Source organism: Salvelinus sp. IW2-2015, linkage group LG9 (genome assembly GCF_002910315.2).
Source record: "Salvelinus sp. IW2-2015 linkage group LG9, ASM291031v2, whole genome shotgun sequence".
Classification (NCBI taxonomy): Eukaryota; Metazoa; Chordata; class Actinopteri; order Salmoniformes; family Salmonidae; genus Salvelinus; species Salvelinus sp. IW2-2015.
The window spans coordinates 23,592,664-23,615,697 of NC_036849.1; the positions used below are offsets into that span (position 1 = coordinate 23,592,664).

General features: G+C 43.3%; 1 protein-coding gene across 1 annotated transcript in view; it reads right to left on the minus strand.

Annotated features, from left to right (window-relative positions):
- Window positions 1–214: 214 nt before the first annotated feature.
- The window catches only part of dlgap2a (discs, large (Drosophila) homolog-associated protein 2a), a 92,419-nt gene continuing 69,599 nt past the window's right edge, over window positions 215–23,034 (minus strand). Inside the window, exons 7-12 of the mRNA XM_070445220.1 lie at window positions 15,050–15,429; window positions 8,776–8,861; window positions 8,146–8,588; window positions 7,945–8,036; window positions 3,928–4,083; window positions 215–757 (exon numbers count right to left, since the gene is read on the minus strand). Coding sequence (XP_070301321.1) covers window positions 551–757; window positions 3,928–4,083; window positions 7,945–8,036; window positions 8,146–8,588; window positions 8,776–8,861; window positions 15,050–15,429 — 1,364 coding nt within the window. The 3' untranslated portion in view covers window positions 215–550. The remainder of the gene's footprint in view (window positions 758–3,927; window positions 4,084–7,944; window positions 8,037–8,145; window positions 8,589–8,775; window positions 8,862–15,049; window positions 15,430–23,034) is intronic.

Below are 23,034 nucleotides of genomic sequence, written 5' to 3' on the forward strand. Positions count from 1 at the left end.
AGAGTGAAGGAAAAGCAGCCAACAAGTGCTCAGCATATGTGGGAACTCCTTCAAGACTGTTGGAAAAGCATTCCAGCTGAAGCTGGTTGAGAGAATGCCAAGAGTGTGCAAAGCTGTCATCAAGGCAAAGGGTGGCTATTTGAAAAATCTCAAATATAAAATACATTTTGATTTGTTTAACACTTTTTTGGTTACTACMTGATTCCATATGTGTTATTTCATAGTTTTGATGTCTTCATTATTATTCTACAAGGTATAACATAGCAAAAATAAAGAAAACCCTTGAATGAGTAGGTGTGTCCAAACTGTTGACTGGTTCTGTACATCTACTAATACATATTTGGTAATGGATGAGGGGTTCTGTGATATCGTACTTAGCGAGGACTGGAGTGGAGATGAACTCAGAAGATGATGACTGTCATGAGGAGACAGATAAAGGAGGGAAGTGTACAGTAGATAGTCTAGAAAAAGGCTAGTTAAAGGAGAGTCTAGTTGAGGGGAAGTCTGAAGGGGGAGACGCCCCTCACCCCTGACCCCTGTCCCAGTCCTCTCAAAGGCGAGTCTGGGCCTCAGGGATATAGATCTCGATGCTGTCTGCTCTCTCTGACACTGAGTTCTGACGGAAGGAAGCTGCACGCTTGGCCGCCATCAGCCTCCTGCGTGCCTCCTGGCGGTGGCGGTCTGGAAGATCCAGKGATTTCTCCCGCGTCACGCCTCTCTTCCCGATCATGGACTTCTTTGGTACGGCAGGTGGTAACTGGACACATGAAGAAAGAGAGACGAACTAGACCAAAATCTGAACTGTATCAAAAACTATTCTGTAATTCAGCATGTATAAGCAGTAGTTGACATATCATCCATTTGAGTGATTAGAAATAAATCAGCATAGTTAAGCACCATGTCAATGACGCCCAGCGGTATAAATCAACATAGTTAATAACTTCTTATGGCTGCAATCCCGGTAACGGGATGATATGACAACAGCCAGTGAAAGTGCAGGGCGCCAAATTCAAAACAACAGAAATCTCATAATTAAAATTCCTCAGACATACATGTGTCTTATACCATTTTAAAGGTTATCTTGTTGTTAATCCCACCAAAGTGTCCGATTTCAAATAGGCTTTTCAGCGATAGCACCACAAACAATTATGTTAGGTCACCACCAAGCCACAGAATAAGCACAGCCATTTTTCCAGCCAAAGATAGCACAAATAGAGATAAAATTAATCACTAACCTTTGATGATCTTCATCAGATGACACTCATAGGACTTCATGTTACACAATACATGTACTGTATGTTTTGTTTGATAAAGTTCATATTTATATAAAAAAATCTGCGTTTACATTGGCGTGTTACGTTCACTAGTTCCAAAAACATCCAGTGATAGTGCTAGTACATCTATTCAACAGAAATACTCATAAATGTAGATGATAATACAAGTTATACACATGGAATTATAGATATACCTCTCCTTAATGCAACCGCTGTGTCAGATTTCAAAAAAACTTTATGGAAAAAGCAAACCATGCAATAATCTGAGACGGCGCTCAGAACTATAGTCAAATTAGCCGCCACGTTGGAGTCAACAGAAACCAGAAATTACATTATAAATATTCCCTTACCTTTGATGATCTTCATCAGAATGCACTCCCAGGAATCCCAGGTCCACAATAAATGCTTGATTTGTTCGATAATGTCCGTTATTTATGTCCAATTAGCTACTTTGGTTAGCGCGTTTGGTAAACAATTCCAAAGTCACAAAGCGCATTCACTAAAACGTGACAAAATGTCCAAAAGTTCCGTAACAGTCAGTAGAAACATGTCAAACGATGTATTGAATCAATCTTTAGACTGATTGACATAAATCTTGAATAACGTTCCAACCGGAGAATTACATTGACTTCAGATGAGCGATGGAACTGAGCTCACTCTCATGTGAACGCGCATGGTCAAAGCATGGTCACCTCATGGCAGTGGTGACTAATTCTCCTCTCATCCGGCCCCCCATTCACAGTAGAGTCATCAGACAAAGTTCTACAGACTGTTGACATCTAGTGGAAGCCGTAGGAAGTGAAAACTCATCCATATCTCGCTGGGATTTCAATGGGAGCTTGGTTGAAAATATACCAGCCTCAGAATTTCCACTTCCTGTTTGGATTTTTTCTCAGGTTTTTGCCTGCCATATGAGTTCTGTTATACTCACAGACATACAATAATATGCATATATTAGCAACGGTGACTGAGGAGCAGGCCGTTTACTCTGGGCACCTCTGTGCACCTTTCATCCAAGCTACTCAATACTGCCTCTGCAGCCATAAGAAGTTAAGCACCATGTCAATGACACCCAGTGGTATAAATCAGCATAGTTAAGCACCATGTCAATGACACCCAGTGGTATAAATCAGCATAGTTAAGCACCATGTCAAAGACACCCTGTGGTGCTTAACTTCTTATGGCTGCAGAGGCAGTATTGAGTAGCTTGGATGAAAGGTGCACAGAGGTGCCCAGAGTAAACGGCCTGCTCCTCAGTCATCGTTGCTAATATATGCATATTATTATTAGTATTGGATAGAAAACACTCTGAAGTTTCTAAAACTGTTTGAATTATGTCTGTGAGTATAACAGAACTCAATGCCGAAGGAGACAAGAATTTGTCAGGTCTACCATGACCTGACCATGCTCTGACCATGCGAGGGACCATGAGAGGGAGCTCTGTTCCATCGCACATCTGAAGTCAATGTACTTCTCCAGTTGGAACATTATTCAAGATTTATGTTAAAAACATTCTAAAGATTGATTCAATACATCGTTTGACATGTTTCTACTGACTGTTATGGAACTTTTTGACATTTCGTCTACTTTTAGTGAATGCGCTTCCTGACTTTGGATTTGTTTACCAAACACGCTAACAAAAATAATGATGATGGACATTACCGAACAAAACGAACATTTCTTGTGGAAGTGGGAGTCCTGGGAGTGTATTCCGACGAAGATCAGCAAAGGTAAGTGAATGCTTTTTATGAGTTTTGTTGACTGCACAATTTGGCGGGTAACTGTATGGCTTCCTTTTGTGGCTGAACGCTGTTCTCAGATTATTGAATATTGTGCTTTTGCCGTAAAGCTTTTGAAATCCGACACAGCGGTTGCATAAAGAACAAGTGTATCTTTAATTCTATGTAAAACATGTATCTTTCATCAAAGTTTATGATGAGTATTTATGTTATTTGACGTGGCTCTCTGCAATTTCTCCGGATATTTTGGAGGCATTTCTGAACTTAGCACCAATGTAAACTGAGGTTTTTGGATATAAATATGAACTTAATCGAACAAAACATATATGTATTGTGTAACATGAAGTCCTATGAGTGTCATCTGATGAAGATCATCAAAGGTTAGTGATTCATTTTATCTCTATTTCTGCTTTTTGTGACTCCTGTCTTTGGCTGGAAAAATGGCTGTGTTTTTCTGTGATTTTGCAGTGACCTAACATAATAGTTTGTGGTGCTTTCGCTGTAAAGCCTATTTGAAATCGGACACTTTGGTGGGATTAACAACAAGATTACCTTTAAAATGGTATAAGATACATGTATGTTTGAGGAATTTTAATTATGAGATTTCTGTTGTTTGAATTTGGCGCCCTGCACTTTCACTGGCTGTTGTCATATCGATCCTGTTAACGGGATTGCAGCCATAAGAAGCATTTGACCTCACATAATGAAGAGCACCACTCCATACTTCTACAATGTGGCTCTGAGTAATCTCACATCTCTCTCTAATAAGGCTCTGACTGTGTGATATGTAGCTGTATCTGTTTCCATAGAAATACAATGACTCTAATTCTGTGTCTGTGTCTCACCAGTCATTGAGAATACCCACTATAGACAACAGAATAAGAATAGATTGTATTCTCTATAGTGCTACCCACCTTCTTCTCAGGGCTCTTCTTTATGGGCCTCCAGTCGTTGTTCTTCATCTGCTGCAGCTTGTCAAACTTGGTGGTGACGTCATCGATGGACAGCTGCAGGAGGTCCCAGAATCCAGCCAGGTCCTGAGAGGTGGGGCGGGGCATGGCACTGGGGTCCTGCAAGGGGTTATAGATGACCACATCAGTGCCTGAATTACAGATACTTTAGACCTGAGACCGAGATCATATTCTATGTTCACTTTAAAAACAGTGTAGTTTTAGACTGTAAGTTATTTATTGCACTTCTGATAATTTCCACTAGATGTCCTTATCAGAACTCCAACAGCAGAAAACTGCAAGGATTTATGGTATATTTAAAATAATAATAAAACTGTTTCAGCAAAGTCATGGTAGCAGGAAGGTCAAACTTCAAAAATATAATAATTTCATTTTTTCTCTCCAATTGTCATCTCATGGTTAGACTATTGGACTTGGAGGACACTTCATTATAATGAGCCACAACAAAATGTGATCCATGGCAATCTCTCCTAACCCCCATGAGGATGGGAAATCATGAAGAGGGCTCACATTTCATTCACTGCCAGTCAGTCTTATTCATCACATCACATCGACCAAAGTCCCAATCAGCTGGAGCTCCAGTGTCTCAGACACACTATTGACACCACAGACGATACTAGTGAGACTATAGCCTAAATCTCCAACTCTGTTATGAAGTTAAGAGTTGAGAAATAAGATCCATAGCATCCCATTGGACCCCGGCTTACCATCTCCCCCCATTAATTCAGTGACTTGATGTGCTCCATATATTGGATAGCTGGAGGGCACAACAATATCAAAGCCAACTGTCTGGGGGAGTTTCAGACTGCTGCATTCTGAATGTAGATCTAAATATATAGGCTCTGAAGTAAAGGTTTGGGTCACTCTTTGAATTACAATGAAGTTAATAAAGTGGAAGGTCTCAGAAAGGAAAAAGAGTAAGCAATACTTAATAAGTGTTCAGAACTACACGTGTCGTACATGGTAAATGGTAATTGCACGTTATTAATACAATAGCTTAGGCCACTGTCACCATAAAGTGGTGCAAAGACCTACAGTACACATGTACATACATACAGTACACATGTACATACATACAGTATCAGGCAAAGCTTTAGTAGTTCTATAATTCATAAAGTATGCGGCTGCCGTATTGAGAGATTGCACCTCCGTCACTCGGTTGCGTCATGACATTGTTATGAACGTTCTTAATAAGCCATCCTCCATCGGCGGCGCCATAGTGGTGCCCTAAAGTGGTGATTAGCCCAGTCATTCTGGACGGAGGCTAACTACTATTTTGTCTAAATTACATTATAGTGCCTGGAAATATGATTACATTGCTAAAGTAGTCAAATACTTAGTAGAAACAACTTTGCCAGCATTATCATGTCATCAAATTTACTTTAGACAAATGACAATGTTGTCATTAGCTAGCAAAGTTCGTAAAAAATTGCTAGCAATGGTAACATTAGCCAGCTAAAATCCAGTGGCCTCCCCTCAAGCTTAGCTAGCTAGCTAATGTTATACTGCATCTAAAGTCAATCTTGTAACATCAAAATTATGACAAAAGGCTTCCTACTAATTATTTGCCTCTTTTTGAATGTCATTTCATTTCCAAGCCACTGTAATGCACTTTTTATGAGTCTGCGCTTGTCTTTGGAAGCTTGTTCAAGTTAGGCTTAAGTTATCCAGGAGAGAAAAGGGGGAAATACAAAAAAAGCACAATTAGACATCTCCTTAAGCCTCTTATTTGCCAGATGCCACTTCTTGAAATAGACTCAAATCCATGTTCTGAAAGTCTATGCAGTATTATTTGGAAAATGTCTATCTGGGAAACAGAGGCAGAAAAACTCTATATAAAAGACTAGTTCAAACTAAATAATCCCCTGTGCACTTTTCAGTATTTTCTGAATGCTGCCATTTCTGCTGCATATGGCAAAAAATAGCAGTACAATTTGTCCAGACCGGCTTAATCTCAAATCTTTGCTATTTGGCTGAGATCAATACAGAGGAGTAAGAATAGAGGTAAACCAATATGAAGAGATAGTGGACTGCGTAGATAGTTCTTAATTTAAAGGAGGGTCGTCTCAGTATTCTAGTCAGAGCTGTGAATGCGTCATTGGTGACACGGAAATTCACAGTCTGTTATTGTTCACCTCAAGATGCTGTCATCTCAGAAGTACTAGATTTCTTATTTTGTATTTTTCCACACTCAATGGCGAATTCAATAGTTTCTGACCTGTTGGGCTTGGGACTATCATTTGTTTTTCACTAGGACAATGACCCAAAACACAACTCCAGGCTGTGTAAAGGCTATTTTACCAACAAGGAGAGTGATGGAGTGCTGCATCAGATGACCTGGCCTCCACAATCCCTCGACCTCAACCAAATTGAGATGGTTTGGGAGGAGTTAGACCGCAAAGTGAAGGAAAAGCAGCCAACAAGTGCTCAGCATATGTGGGAACTCCTTCAAGACTGTTGGAAAAGTATTCCAGGTGAAGCTGGTTGAGAGAATGCCAAGAGTGTGCAAAGCAGTCATCAAGGCAAAGGGTGGCTATTTGAAGAATTKATTTGTTTAACACTTTTTTGGTTACTACATGATTCCATATGTGTTATTTCATAGTGTTGATGTCTTTCCCTATTATTCTACAATGTAGAAATGTGGCTTGTCACCGAAAACACTCACAAACTTTTACAGACGCACAATCGAGAGCATCCTGTCGGGCTGTATCACCGCCTGGTACGGCAACTGCTCCGCCCACAACCGTAAGGCTCTCCAGAGGGTAGTGGAGGCAAACTACCTGCCCTCCAGGACACCTACACCACCCGATGTCACAGGAAGGCCAAAAAGATCATCAAGGACAACAACCACCCGAGCCACTGCCTGTTCACCCCACTATCATCCAGAAGGCGAGGTCAGTACAGGTGCATCAAAGCTGGGACCGAGAGACTGAAAAACAGCTTCTATCTCAAGGCCATCAGACTGTTAAACAGCCATCACTAACATTGAGTGGCTGCTGCCAACATACTGACTCAAACCTCTAGCCTAATAATAAAACATTGGATGTAATAAATGTATCACTAGTCACTTCAAACAATGCCACTATATAATGTTTATATACCATCATTACCCTACATTATTCATCTCATATGTATATACTGTACTCTATACCATCTACTGCATCTTGCCTATGCCGCACGGCCATCGCTTATCCAAATATTTATATGTGCATAWTCTTATTCATTCCTTTACACTTGTGTGTATTAGGTAGTTGTTGTGAAATTGTTAGATTACTTGTTAGATATTACTGCACGGTCGGAACTAGAAGCACAAGCATTTCGCTACACTCACATTAACATCTGCTAACCATATGTATGTGCCAATAAAATTTGATTTGATTTGATCCCATCTGGTTTGCGGTTAGTGGGATTATGATTTGTTTTCAACAGGACAATGACCCAACACAACTCTAAGCTGTGTAAGGGCTATTTGACCAACAAGGAGAGTGATGGAGTGCTGCATCAGATGACCTGGCCTCCACAATCACCTGACCTCAACCCAATTGAGATTGTTTGGGATTAATTGGACCGCAGAGTGAAGGAAAAGCAGCCAACAAGTGCTCAGCATATGTGGGAACTCCTTCAAGACTGTTGGAAAAGCATTCCAGGTGAAGCTGGTTGAGAGAATGCCAAGAGTGTGCAAAGCTGTCATCAAGGCAAAGGGTGGCTATTTGAAGAATCTCAAATATAAAATACATTTGGATTTGTTTAACACTTTTTTGGTTACTACATGATTCCATATGTGTTATTTCATAGTTGTGATGTCTTCATTATTATTCTACAAGGTATAACATAGCAAAAATAAAGAAAACCCTTGAACGAGTAGGTGTTCTTAAACTTTTGACCGGTATTGTATTTTTAACACACACTCACAAACTGTATGTACACAGACACACACAATGTTTCAATGACTTTACTCACCAGGTTCTGCTGACAAAGCCAGTATAACTGCTGGAATTTCTGAGACATAAGGAGCTGAGCACTGCCCACCGCACTCCTGATTTTACCTAGGACTGAAAGACAGAAAATCAACTGATCATCTGTTACCTAAAAGTCTTGCGAGTCTCTATGGAAGAAAATGTTTCCTAATTGACTGTACATTCTGACTCCTATCCCACTCACTATCCTCAGAGAGGTCGTTCTCCTCTGCCTCTGCCTCCATCTCTTTACACCATCCCTCCATCCTCTTGGTCTCTGCGTGGAGCAGCTGCATGAACCAGCTTCCATCCCTCCGCAAGGCGGGGGACACCCGGCCCGACTCTCCAGACGATGCTGCGGGCTCCCTGGGAGAGGGGGGCTCTAGCTGCCAGGTGGTCTCGCTGGAGGTCTGCTGGGGGCTGGGGGGCTCCGTGGGTGTCCGGTAGTCCTCCCGGTAGCTGAAGATGCCCTGGGTGCGGACGGTGCGAACTCCGTACTGGGTAGGCGTGCTGGGCTCAGAGTGCCCCCCTAGGAAGCCCCCTCCAAACTGTAGGCCCTTGTCCTCCATGGTGGGAAACCCCTCCATCTCCATGTCAGCCTGAACGGAGGCTGTTACACTGTTGGAGCGCTTCAACCTGCCCTGCCCTCTGAGACACACAGATTAGGGAAAGCAAACATTCAGGCTAACAAGGGATATTGTAAACTAACACACACAGAGAGAAAGATGAAAGGCTGGTGGTGACTTTGATAATGACACACTGGGCCAGGCCTGTAGTAAAGCCATTGTTACAGAAATGGGATAAGAAAAGGAATGTATGAAAAACAACATTTTACCTTTTGTCTTCTTCTACTTGGATCCCCACAGAATGGTATTCCCTCGATCCTTTGGTTTCTGACTCCGAGTCGGTGGCTGCTTCCACCTAATGCAACACAATAAAACAGCAACACTGTTCTCATTATGACCACTCCCAGACGTCCGTGGGGTTATTGGTCCCGTGCTGTGCCTCCTCAACTGTAAGCGGCCTGTCAGAACATAACTACAGTGTGATTTACAGAGGCAGAGAACTCAACCAAACACAACTAGTTCTTCAACACCCTCAGCACACAACACAGTGATTTATACCAACAACAAGCAGCCGTTTTGGAGATACACAGGGACGGTTGTAAAAAAACTAAAAAACATTACAAAAACTAATTAGGGTGTGGAGAGGTGTGATCATGTATAGTGTGCCTGGGGTGGTGTGTAACAGACTAACAGACAGGTCTTTGTTAGTGTTCATTGAAGCATGGTACTGGGTGGATGGTGCTGGCCAGGGATGGTAGAGACTGATCCCTGTTTGTCCTGAGAGTTGCTGATCCTGATTGAATGGCACTAGCAGCACTGATCCTCTACTTCCTTTATGTACTGTCTGTCTGTCTGTCTGTCTGTCTGTCTGTCTGTCTGTCTGTCTGTCTGTCTGTCTGTCTGTCTGTCTGTCTGTCTGTCTGTCTGTCTGTCTGTCTCGCACACTCTCTCTCTCTTTGCCCCTCTCTCTCCCTCTGCCATTCTCTCTCTTTGCCTCTCTCTCTCGCGTTTTGTCTGTCGCTCTCTCTCCCTCTATCTCACACATGGTCCATGGGCACCCTGTCTATCTCTTTTTTTCTAATCTGATCTTTCTCCATGAACTTGTTTCACACACAAAAACATGTATCCTGTGACTGTTCGAGTCAGAAAGAAAACATTGTACTGTCAACAAAACTTTTACAGTGCAGTTGCATATAGCCTACAGTCTGCAGGGACTAGTAATATCTGGGAGGTAGAAGTGTGTGGTGTGTGTGGTAGCTCGATTTAGTCCTTGTGACGCCCACTGACATGCTGTCTCTCTGTTGAGTAATACAAGTGTGAGACCAGCAGACCTCTAATTTTAAACTTTATTATTAACAGGGTAATTTGAACATCTATTCACCCACATTTGAATCCTCCTCCGCTCTGAGATACCACACAGTGGAATCCAGCTGAAGCAGGCAGAGTCCTGATAGAACGTCTGTCTGCCTGTCTGTCTGTCTGAGAGTCTTAAAAGCTCCAAACTCACATGAATAACTTTTTAGCTTTAAGTGGTTTGCAATGAACAGAGAATTGTGCATATGTCTAGTAAAATGTCAAGCTTGCTACATTGCAGAGTAGCCTGGTACAAACAGTGACATTTTTGGAGGGACACTTTTCTATTCAGGCAGCGAGCACTCTGAATCCTCCTTTTCTTTCCCAGAAAGGTAATCAGTGGTGAGTCGCTACTGGTCCAGGTGACCTCCATTACTTTCTGCTAAAGGCACAAAGCAGAGAGACAGAATGGGCTGCTGCTCTATGATGGATGAGGAGGGGAGAGATTTAGGGGAGCCTGGGAAATGTTCAAAGTGTGCTGGCAGAGACAGAAAAAATAAGCAACACCTGGTTTGGTGAACACACACACAACGCTACGCACACACACACACGCATACACAGCTCAGGTGTGGAAACCTTGGAAACTGTAGGCATCAGCATATGGAGATTAAGGCAGGTAGTAAGTTACAGTAGGTAGGTAGTGAGAGTAAGATCCTGCTACATTATCCATTCTTACGCTGTCCTAATATCGACGCCGCACACTATAAATGCCCCCAGAACGTAAGGCGTCAAAACTCAAACACTGCGCCCAAACGGTCAAAGGCTAAGGATTAAGATTGTGGTCATTTCTGAGTATAGGGGTGAAAGGTCAAACTATGGGCCAATCAATAGGGTTGTAGGCTTCAGTACCAGAGGTGAATTCTACTGAACTGTACATGCCTAGGAGGTCTGTGACGATGCAGGTGAATTTAAACTGATCTTACCACACTGGCCGAATACTAGCTGCACAGTTTAAAGGGAAACTTTGTAGGTGGTTTTGCTGCATTTTGGTGTTGCATGCGGCACGTCTGGTATGTTTCAATAAATGTAGACATTCACACTGCCAGCCATTACTAATCGAAAGTGCTTCTGTATTTTACACACATCATTGGATCCAATTTGAAAACCAATGTAATTCAGGCCTTCCTGCCTCTCCTTCTCCATTACCCCCTGTCTCTCTCTTCCTTCTCTCTCTTTCTCTCTGTCACCCACCATACCCTCTCTTCCTTATCTATCTTTCTCTCTGTCACCCACCATACCCTCTCTTCCTTCTCTGTCACCCACCATACCCTCTCTTCCTTCTCTCTCTTTCTCTCTGTCACCCACCATACCCTCTCTTCCTTCTCTCTCACCCACCATTACCCTCTCTTCCTTCTCTCTCTTTCTCTCTGTCACCCACCATACCCTCTCTTCCTTCTCTCTCTTTCTCTCTGTGCACCCACCATACCCTCTCTTCCTTCTCTCTCTCTTTCTCTCTGTCACCCACCATACCTTCTCTTCCTCTCGTTGTCACCTCACCATACCCTCTCTTCCTTCCTCTCTTTTCTCTGTCACCCACATACCTCTCTTCCCTCTCTGTCACCCACCATACCTCCTCTTCCTTCTCTCTCTTTCTCTCTGTCACCCACCATACCCTCTCTTCCTTCTCTCTCTTCCTTCTCTGTCACCCACCATACCCTCTCTTTCCTTCTTTTCTCTTTCTCTCGTCACCCACCATACCCTCTCTTTCCTTCTCTCTCTTCTCTCTGTCACCCACCATACCTCTCTTCCTTCTCTCTCTTTCCTCTCTGTCACCCACCATACCCTCTCTTCCTTCTTTCTCTTTCTCTCTGTCACCCACCATACCCTCTTTTCCTTCTCTCTCTTTCTCTCTGTCACTCCCCCAGACCCTCTTTTCCTTATTCTCTCTTTCCTCTGTCACCCACCATACCCTCTCTTCCTTCTCTCTCTTCCTCTCTGTCACCCACCATACCCTCTCTTCCTTCTCTGTCAACCACCATACCCTCTCTTCCTTCTCTCTCTTTTCTCTCTGTCACCCACCATACCCTCTCTTCCTTCCTCTCTCTTCCTCTCTGTCACCCACCATACCCTCTCTTCCTTCTTTCTCTTTCTCTCTGTCACCCACCATACCCTCTTTTTCCTTCTCTCTCTTTCTCTCTGTCACTCCCCCAGACCCTCTTTTCTTATCTCTCTTTCTCTGTCACCCACCATACCCTCTCTTCCTTCTCTCTCTTCTCTCTGTCACCCACCATACCCTCTTTTCTTCTCTGTCACCCACCATACCCTCTCTTCCTTCTCTCTCTTTCTCTCTGTCACCCACCATACCCTCTCTTCCTTCTCTGTACCCCCATACCCTTTCCTTTGTTCTTCTCTTCTCATGTAGTTTCACCCACATACCCTCTCTTCCTTATCTCTCTTTCTCTCTGTCACCCACCATTCACCTCTCTTCCTTCTCTGTCACTTCTTCGCCCCACCATACCCCTCTCTCTTCTTCTTCTGTCACCCACCATACCCTCTCCCTTATCTCTCTTTCTCTCTGTCACCCACCATACCCTCTCTTCCTTCTCTCTCTTCCTCTCTGTCACCCACCATACCCTCTCTTCCTTCTCTGTCACCCACCATACCCTCTCTTCCTTCTGTCTCTTTCTCTCTGTCACCTACTATACCCTCTCTTCCTTATCTCTCTTTCTCTCTGTCACCCACCATACCCTCTCTTCCTTCTCTCTCCTTCTGCCTACTCTCCCCAGCAATTCTATCTATTATTCTGTATCTGCATCTGATTAGGAGTGTGGTGAATCAGGGGTCCGTTAGTGAGCAGATTTGGGGAGACGGCGGGTAGTGTGATTGGGTAGCGTGGCATGCAACACAGCAAGGCACCACGCTGAGCGGCACGCCATTCAGCTCAGCTATTTAAAATCTTCATTCATCACCCAGGATGGGCTGCCTGATCATCTCAGAGGGACTGAGACTCACCTGGCTCCACAAACAAACCCTGCCTGGGGGAGAGAGAGGGAGGAGAGGAGGGAGAGATAGAGAGAAACAGAGAGAGAAAGAGAGAAGGAGAGAGAGGGAGAGATAGAGAGAAACAGAGAGAAAGAGAGAAGGAGAGAGAGTGAGAGGGAAAGAAAGAAAGAAAGAATGGGCAAAGAGACAAGTGGAGATAGATAGTTGAGAAAGGAGAGAGAGGAGAATGAGAAAAGAAGAGAGGGAATAGAAAGAGGTGAAAGACAGGAGGATAGAAGAGGGTGACCATTGAGAGTAATTTGATTTGATTTGATTTATTAGGACGATGCTATTAGACAATGCCATTGGCGACAGCTAGTCTTACTAGAGTCTGACACATAACGAAAAAGACATCACAGACAAAATACTTAACAATTTACATATATTGAAAACAATAACATGTAGTGTGCATATGTGTTCATCTATCAGTTACATGTACATGTCATTACATATAGTACACACAACAAGCAGGTCAGATAGGGGAGAGGCATTGTGCCGTGAGGTGTTGCTTTATTTGTTTTTTGAAACCAGGTTTACTGTTCACTTGCTCTATAAGAGAGGGAAGGGAGTTCCATGCACTCATGGCTCTGTATAATACAGTACGTTTACTTGAATTTGTTCTGTCCCTAGGGAGTGTGAAAAGACCCCTGGTGGCATGTCTGGTGGGGTAAGTGTGTGTGGCAGTGCTGTGTGTAAGTTGAATATGCAAACAATTTGGAATTTTCAACACATTAATGTTTCTTACAGAAAGAAGTGATGCAGGAAGTCTCTCCTCAACTCTTAGCCAAGAGAGACTGACATGCATGGTATTTATATCAGCCCTCTGATTACAATGAAGAGCAAGACATGCCACTCTGTTCTAGGCCAGCTGCAGCTTAACTAGGTCTTTCCTTGTAGCACTGGACCACACGACTGGACAATAATCAAGATACGATAAAACTAGAGCCTGCAGGACCTGCAGTGTCAAAAAATCTGTGGTGTCAAAAAATCTTTATTATGGACAGACTTCTCCCGATCTTTACGACCATTGAATCAATATGTTTCGACCATAACAGTTTACAATCTAAGGTAACACCAAGTAATTTAGTCTCCTCAACGTGTTCAACAGCCACACCATTCATTGCCAGATTCAGCCGAGGTCTAGAACTTAGGGAATGATTTGTATCAAATACAATGCTTTTAGTTTTAGAGATGTTCAGGACCAGTTTATTACTGACCACCCATTTGAAAACGGACTGCAACTCTTTGCTAAGGGTTTCAGTGACTTCATTAGCTGTGGTTGCTAATGCGTATATGGATGAATCATCAGCATACATGGACACACATGCTTTGTTTAATGCCAGTGACAGGTCATTGGTAAAAATAGAAAAGAGTAGAGGGCCTAGAGAGCTGCCCTGCGGTACACCACACTTTATATGTTTGACATTAGAGAAGCTTCCATTAAAGAAAACCCTCTGAGTTCAATTAGATACATGTAGATAGCTCTGAATCCATGATAGTCCCAGCCTATAGTGAGATAGGGAAGGAACGAGCTCACTGCACCATACACAAGCAGAACAACTCTAATATTCTTCTTTGATAAAAGGCTGTATGCAGTCTGAATTGGTGACTGCCGGTCTGTCTGTCTGTCTGTCTGTCTGTCTGTCTGTCTGTCTGTCTGTCTGTCTGTCTGTCTGTCTGTCTGTCTGTCTGTCTGTCTGTCTGTCTGTCTGTCTGTCTGTCTGTCTGTCTGTCTGTCTGTCTGTCTGTCTGTCTGTCTGTCTGTCTGTCTGTCTGTCTGTCTGTCTGTCTGTCTGTCTGTCTGTCTGTCTGTTTTATTCTGGGGAACTGTCAGGCCTGATGTCTGCAGACTGCAGTGTGTGATGAAGCCCCTTACTCCCAGGGTCACAGAGGGAAGATAGAATGAAAGAGAAAAGAGAGAGGGTAAGAGAGTGAAGAGAGAGAAAAGAGAGAGGAGAGAGAGGGAGAGGGGAGAGGGAGGGAGGGAGGAAGGGAKAGAGACCCATTCAGTAAAGCCCGATTCATGAGTTGAATTCTAATTAATGGATTGCAGTAGGATGACTCATTGGTTCTATTTTTAGACCTAGAGGAGAGACGGGTGTGCCGGAGTGGGATACATGAGCGTGCGACTTTATGAATGGGTGGGTGTGTGTGTGTGCAAAGAATTTTGTATACCCGTGTGTGTGTTTGTGTGTGTGTGCCACTCACCTGTATACCTATGGAGGAGCGTGGTGTTTTGAGGTACTCCTCAGCCTTGGACACCAGGATGGCTTTATCACAGGTCATCACTGAGCTATGACTGTCTGTGGATGGGTGTCTCTTCCCAGACATCACCCCTGCAGCCTCCATGGCTATAGTCACCGCCTTGGCACTGTCCAGACTGTCTGTGGAGTTATACAGGGTTCGGCCCAGGCTCAGGCCCAGCGCGTCCCCCCACCCTCGAGGAGGTCTGCCCTCATGGTACGCATCCTGGGTGGATTCTGTGCTGCTCTGAGCCGTGACTGAGATGAGGGGCTTAGAGCCTACGGTGGAGCGGGGCGGGACCGGCGGAGGGGTCATCTTCTTGTAGTTGTTTGTGTACGTGACCTCTGAAAGATAGAGGAATAGAGAAGGTCAACGTTAAAAGGAAGGTATATGATGTGGTAGTTGAAGTAGATGAGGTAGTGTAGGGCTATGCCGTTGACGATCAGAGAGCGGAGAGACCACTGAGAGGTATTCACTGTGGAGTGTTGACATTCTCCTTACATGTATTTGATGAGCAGGGGATTATAAAAATTATAATATCTTTCAAGTGCAAATGAGAATGTGACTACATAAATAACTGGGTTTGATATGTCCTTTCCTTTAAAAAAGAACTTTGACGGAGCAGCCTAATACTGTAACAGGCTATAAACTCAAACAGCTTGTCCATTTGAAGAACATCTAATGATCAAAGCCCACAGTGGTCTTGGCTCATCAGAACTCGTATAGAGAGAGGTTTTGTGCTATCCAGAATCCTTAGGATGTCCCTACCCCCTGGAAGTTGACATTTTAAATGGTTACGGTAAGGGTTAAGATTAGGGTTAGGTAAGACTTATGGTTAGGGTAGGGGTTAAGGTTATGGTTAGTGTTTATGGCAGGGACGTCCCAAGGATACCAGATACCACTGACCATATAGAAAGGGAAGGAGGAATACAGTACACTGAATTATACAGCAGGCCAGCATTTCTAACAAACTAGTATATTGTAGGGACTAATGGAGTTTTCAACAGTTTGCAATTATTTGTTACACAAACTTTATGCTCACTGAAAAATTCAAGCATGTCTTCTGGGCATCCAATTAAATAATTTATGAATGTATGTACTGACAGGGGCTAATTGATTTGTGTTCAGTCCCTTCAGTGAATTCTTCATCCTCTATTCCATTCTCCAGGAAATATTTCCACTGGGTTTCTCATTTGAAGAAAACTTATCCTCTTCGGACTACTTTAAAATGGACTAACAATGGCATTGGAGTATGAATTGGTTTTGAATATGCATTCAATGCAGAATTTGTTCCTCCAACACCATGACCCTTAAGCAGTCCCCAGCAGCACCCAGGCTGGTTCTATAAATACCCTCTGCTGGCATCCGCCCTGTAGAGCTCAGCATACTGCTCTAAGGCCTAATGACTCACTTTGTCCTCCATTCATAAATGATCTTCTCAAAGAGGTCACCAAGATGAGTCAGTAGAGAGAGAAAGAATAACAAAGAAGAGACAGAAAGATACAGACATTGAGAGAGAGAAAAAGCGAGATAAAGTATATATACAGTATATATACAGAGAGAGAAAGAGAGGGTGAGGGAGAAAAAAGAGAAAGAAAGAGAGAGAGAGAGAGAAAAATATAAATAAATCAATAAAGAGAGAGAGGGTAAGAGAGAGAGAGAAAGAAAGAAGGAAATAAAGTGAGAAGATTCAGCAGATGGACCCCCCCATCTTGGCAGTGTTACTCAGCATTTAGCCTGTCCCCTCACGTCCCAGCCAACAGAAACCATAGCAACCATACCAGGCAAGACAGGTGGTTTTACTTAACCTTTAAATCAAACAATAACTATCCAGACAGAAAACCTGCTCCTTATCTCCATGACAACAACATGGACACCTTCTTGCTTGTTAGCAGTCATGTTTTCAAAAAATTTGACTTTTAAAAAGCAAAGTGTCTCCGGCCATATCATCATGATGATAAAAAATACTAAACAGTGCTTCGTTTACCAGGCTTTTAAGGATATCCCACTGGGCACAGACGTCAGTTCCATGTCTAGTTTTGATTTACAGTACCAGTCAAAAGTTTGGACGCACCTACTCATTCAAGGGGTTTTCTTTATTTTTACTATTTTCTACATTCTACATTGTACCTCCTAATACCACCCACCACTGCGATTTGTATGCTCTAGTCGGCTGGCCCTCGCTACATATTCGTCGCCAGACCCACTGGCTCCAGGTCATCTATAAGTCCATGCTAGGTAAAGCTCCGCCTTATCTCAGTTCACTGGTCACGATAACAACACCCACCCGTAGCACGCGCTCCAGCAGGTATATCTCACTGATCATCTCAAAAGCCAACACCTCATTTGGCCGCCTGTCCTTCCAGTTCTCTGCTGCCTGTGACTGGAACGAATTGCAAAAATCGCTGAAGTTGGAGACTTTTATTTCCCTCACCAACTTTAAACATCTGCTATCTGAGCAGCTAACCGATCGCTGCAGCTGTACATAGTCCATCTGTAAACAACCCACCCAATTTACCTACCTCATCCCCTTACTGTTTTTATTTATTTATTTTTCTGCTCTTTTGCACACCAGTATCTCTACTTGCTCATGATCATCTGATGATTTATCACTCCAGTGTTAATCTGCTAAATTGTAATTATTCGCTCCTATGGCCTATTTATTGCCTACCTCATGCCTTTTGCACACAATGTATATAGACTCATTTTGTTTTTTTTCCTACTGTGTTATTGACTTGTTTATTGTTTACTCCAATTAGTTACCAGCCTCAGAAATTGCAGCCCAAATTAATGCTTCAGAGTTCAAGTAACAGACACATCTCAACATCAACTGTTCAGAAGAGACTGCATGAATCAGGCCTTCATTGTTGAATTGCTGCAAAGAAACCACTACTAAAGGACACCAATAAGAAGAAGAGACTTGCTTGGGCCAACAAACACGAGCAATGGACATTAGACCGATGGAAATGTGTCCTTTGGTCTGATGAGTCCAAATGTGAGATTTTTGGTTCCAACCGCCGTGTCTTTGTGAGATGCAGAGTAGGTGAACAGATGATCTCCGCATGTGTGGTTCCCACCGTGAAGCATGGAGGAGGAGGTGTGATGGTGTGGGGGTGCTTTGCTGGTGACACTGTTGGTGATTTATTTAGAATTCAAGGCACACTTAACCAGCATGACTACCACAGCATTCTGCAGCGATATGCCATCCCATCTGTTTTGCGCTTAGTGGGACAATCATTTGTTTTTCAACAGTTTTAAAAATGTAACCTTTATTTAACTAGGCAAGTCAGTTAAGAACAAATTCTTATTTACAATGACGGCCTACCCCGGCCAAACCCTAACCCAGACAATGCTGGGCCAATTGTCCTATGGGACTCCCAATCCCGGCCAGTTATGATGCAGCCTGGAATCGAACCAGGGTCTGTAATGACACCTCTAGCACTGAGATGCAGTGCCTTAGACTGTGCTTTTTTCCAGTTTAAAGTTTTATTAAGTTTTCTTGTTTTTCAATCAACCAACAAAACACATTCCACGTTCACAGATGTGACAGACTTAAAAATTTAAAAAAAATAACAATGATAATATATACAGTGGGGACAACAAGTATTTGATACACTGACAATTTTGCAGGTTTTCCTACTTACAAAGCATGTAGAGGTCTGTAATTTTTATCATAGGTACACTTCAACTGTGAGAGAAGGAATCTAAAACAAAAATCCAGAAAATCACATTGTATGATTTTTAAGTAATTAATTTGCATTTTATTGCATGACATAAGTATTTGATACATCAGAAAGCCAGAACTGAATATTTGGTACAGAAACCTTTGTTTGCAATTACAGAGATCATACGTTCCTGTAGTTCTTGACCAGGTTTGCACACACTGCAGCAGGGATTTTGGCCCACTCCTCCATACAGACCTTCTCCAGATCCTTCAGGTTTACGGGGCTGTCGCTGGGCAATACGGACTTTCGGCTCCCTCCAAAGATTTTCTATTGGGTTCAGGTCTGGAGACTGGCTAGGCCACTCCAGGACCTTGAGATGCTTCTTACGGAGCCACTCCTTAGTTGCCCTGGCTGTGTTTCGGGTCGTTGTCATGCTGGAAGACCCAGCCACGACCCATCTTCAATGCTCTTACTGAGGGAAGGAGGTTGTTGGTCAAGATCTCGCGATACATGGCCCCATCCATCCTCCCCTCAATACGGTGCAGTCGTCCTGTCCCCTTTGCAGAAAAGCATCCCCAAAGAATGATGTTTCCACCTCCATGCTTCACGGTTGGGATGGTGTTCTTCGTGTTGTACTCATCCTTCTATTCCTCCAAACACGGCGAGTGGAGTTTAGAGCAAAAAGCTCTATTTTTGTCTCATCAGACCACATGACCTTCTCCCATTCCTCCTCTGGATCATCCAGATGGTCATTGGCAAACTTCAAACGGGCCTGGACATGCGCTGGCTTGAGCAGGGGGACCTTGCGTGCGCTGCAGGATTTTAATCCATGACGGCGTAGTGTGTTACTAATGGTTTTCTTTTGAGACTGTGGTCCCAGCTCTCTTCAGGTCATTGACCAGGTCCTGCCGTGTAGTTCTGGGCTGATCCCTCACATTCCTCATGATCATTGATGCCCCACGAGGTGAGATCTTGCATGAGCCCCAGACCGAGGGTGATTGACCGTCAACTTGAACTTCTTCCATTTTCTAATAATTGTGCCAACAGTTGTTGCCTTCTCACCAAGCTGCTTGGCTATTGTCCTGTAGCCCATCCCAGCCTTGTACAGGTCTACAATTATCCCTGATGTCCTTACACAGCTCTCTGGTCTTGGCCATTGTGGAGAGGTTGGAGTCTGTTTGATTGAGTGTGTGGACAGGTGTCTTTTATACAGGTAACGAGTTCAAAACAGGTGCAGTTAATACAGGTAATGAGTGGAGAACCAGGAGATTCTTAAAGAAAAACTAACAGGTCTGTGAGAGCCGGAATTCTTACTGGTTGGTAGGTGATCAAATACTTATGTCATGCAATAAAATGCAATTAATTACTTACTTAAAATCATACAATGTGATTTTCTGGATTTTTGTTTTAGATTCCGTCTCTCACAGTTGAAGTGTACCTATGATAAAAATGACAGACCTCTACATGCTTTGTAAGTAGGAAAACCTGCAAAATCGGCAGTGTATCAAATACTTGTTCTCCCCGCTGTATATTTTTTTTAAAGAAAAAACAGCAGCACTATCAAGGTTCTTGTTAGGTATTTCCAGCCTTAGCTGAGACGACGAGCAAATAATTAGTTTTTACAGCATCTTACACAACATGTATCTGCTCATTTCCCTAATCACCCCATTCACTCTGTCCAATTTGAAATATAGTTGAGTAGTGGAGACCAGAGTTTATCAAACTTGGGCTCTCTCTTGCGGAGGTCATAAGTGATCTTTTCAAGAGGAAGAATGTCATCAATCTGGTCAATCCACATTTTAAATATAGGAGAAGTATTAGAAGCCCACAATAGAAGAATACATTTCTTAGCAAAGTATGTGATAGTCATAAACACATTTTCTCTGTCAGGATCAAGAACAAAGTCCTGCTGGGCATTAAGAAGATAGATACACGGGGTCATACCAAACTGTACATCTAGTATTTTCTGTGCAGCAGTATGTATAGATTGCCAAAATCTGGCAATCTCTCTACAACTCCAAAATACATGCATATAGGTTCCACTTTCAGAGGTACATCTTTTACAGTTAGGAGAAATGTCTGTTTTCATTCTATGGACTCTCATTGGGGTGTAATAACATTTGTACAAAAATGTGTAATTAGATTCTTTCATTTTGACATTAGTAGAGGAGCAGTATACCCTGTCGCAAACCTCCGCCCATAACTCATCACTGATAGTCAGACAGGTCCTTTTCCCAGATTACTTTCAAAGGAGTAAAGGAAAAGCCCCCTTTCTCAGAAAGGAGTCTATAGATATAGGAGATTTTGCCTTTAATGGGTTGTGCTTTAGCAAGAAGGGTTTCAACTTCATTCAGCTGAGCTCTAAATCTCCTCTTGGAAGTAAATGAGGAAATGACGTGTCTAATTTGAAGATATTTAAGAAAATTGGATCTTGGCACATTGATTTCACTGCAGAGCTCATGAAAGGATTTCAGTGTAGTGGTTTTCTGATGAAATAGGTCTGAAAAGGTCCTGATTCCTAGAGTATGCCAAAGATTAAAGTTGACATCACCCAGGGCATTTGGCAAGTCTGGGTTGCATACTATAGGCGAGTGAGAACATATTTGGGAGGAAATGCCCAGGTATTTCTTACAGTCCCTCCACGCTAGTAGGGTGCTGTAAATCACAAAGGTTTTTGCTATGTAGCCCACTTCACTAAAGTTATTAATGACAATAATTGAGCTTAGGGGCAATGAACCACAGGATTGGGCATCTATCTGAATCCACGTTGAGTCTTGTCTGCTTGTGATCCATGTTAGCATGTTGCGGATTTGGGCAGACCAGTAGTACAATTGAAGGGAGGGAAGGGCAAGACCACCCTTAGATTCAGGTTTCGATAGAGTGGAGAACTTGATCCTTGGTTTTTATTGCCCCGGCTACCCCTACCCTGGTCAACTGCCTGGCACCCCCCCACAGCAACTCGCCCAAGCCTCCCCCATTTCTCCTTCACCCAAATCCAGATAGCTGATTTTCTGAAAGAGCTACAAAACCTGGACCCCTACAAATTAGCCGGGCTAGACAATCTGGACCATCACTTTCTAAAAGTATCTGATGAAATTGTTGCAACCCCTATTACTAGCCTGTTCAACCTCTCTTTCGTATCGTCTGAGATTCCCAAAGATTGGAAAGCTGCCGCGATCATCCCCCTCTTCAAAGAGGGAGACACTCTAGACCCAAACTGCTACAGACACAATCTATCCTACCCTGCCTTTCTAAGGTCTTCGAAAGCCAAGTTAACAAACAGATCACCGACCATTTCGAATCCCACTGTACCTTCTCCGCTATGCAATCTGGTTTCAGAGCTGGTCAAGGGTGCACCTCAGCCACGCTCAAGTTCCTAAACGATATCATATAACCGCCATCGATAAGAGACATTACTGTGCAGCCATATTCATCGACCTGGCCAAGGCTTTCGACTCTGTCAATCACCACATTCTTATCGGCAGACTAAACAGTCTTGGTTTCTCAAATGACTGCCTCACTTGGTTCACCAACTACTTCTCTGATAGAGTTCAGTGTGTCAAATCGGAGGGCCTGTTGTCTGGACCACTGGCAGTCTCTATTGGGGCTCCACAGGGTTCAATTCTCGGGGCGACTCTCTTCTCTGTATACATCAATGATGTCGCTCTTGCTGCTGGTGATTCTCTGATCCACCTCAACACAGACAACACCATTCTGTATAATTCTGGCCCTTCTTTGGACACTGTGTTAACTAAGCGCCAGACGAGCTTCAATGCCATACAACTCTCCTTCCGTGGCCTCCAACTGCTCTTAAATGCAAGTAAAACTAAATGCATGATCTTCAACCGATCGCTGCCCGCACCTGCCCGCCTGTCCAGCATCACTACTCTGGACGGTTCTGACTTAGAATGTCACGCCCTGACCGTAGAGATCCTTTTTTATGTCTCTATTTTGGTTGGTCAGGGCGTGAGTTTGCGTGGGCATTCTATGTCTGGTGTTCTATGTTTTCCTTGTGTTGTATTTCTGTGTGTTTGGCCTGGTATGGTTCTCAATCAGAGGCAGCTGTCTATCGTTGTCTCTGATTGAGAATCATACTTAGGTAGCCTGTTCCCACCTGTGTTTGTGGGTGGTTGTTTTCTGTTTTGTGTGTTCACCTTACAGGACTGTTCGTTTGTCGTTTTTTTGTTTCGTCAAGTGTTTCATATTTTATTAAAGGAAATATGAACACTTACCACGCTGCACTTTGGTCCTCCTCTCCTTCTCCCGACGACAATCGTTACATAG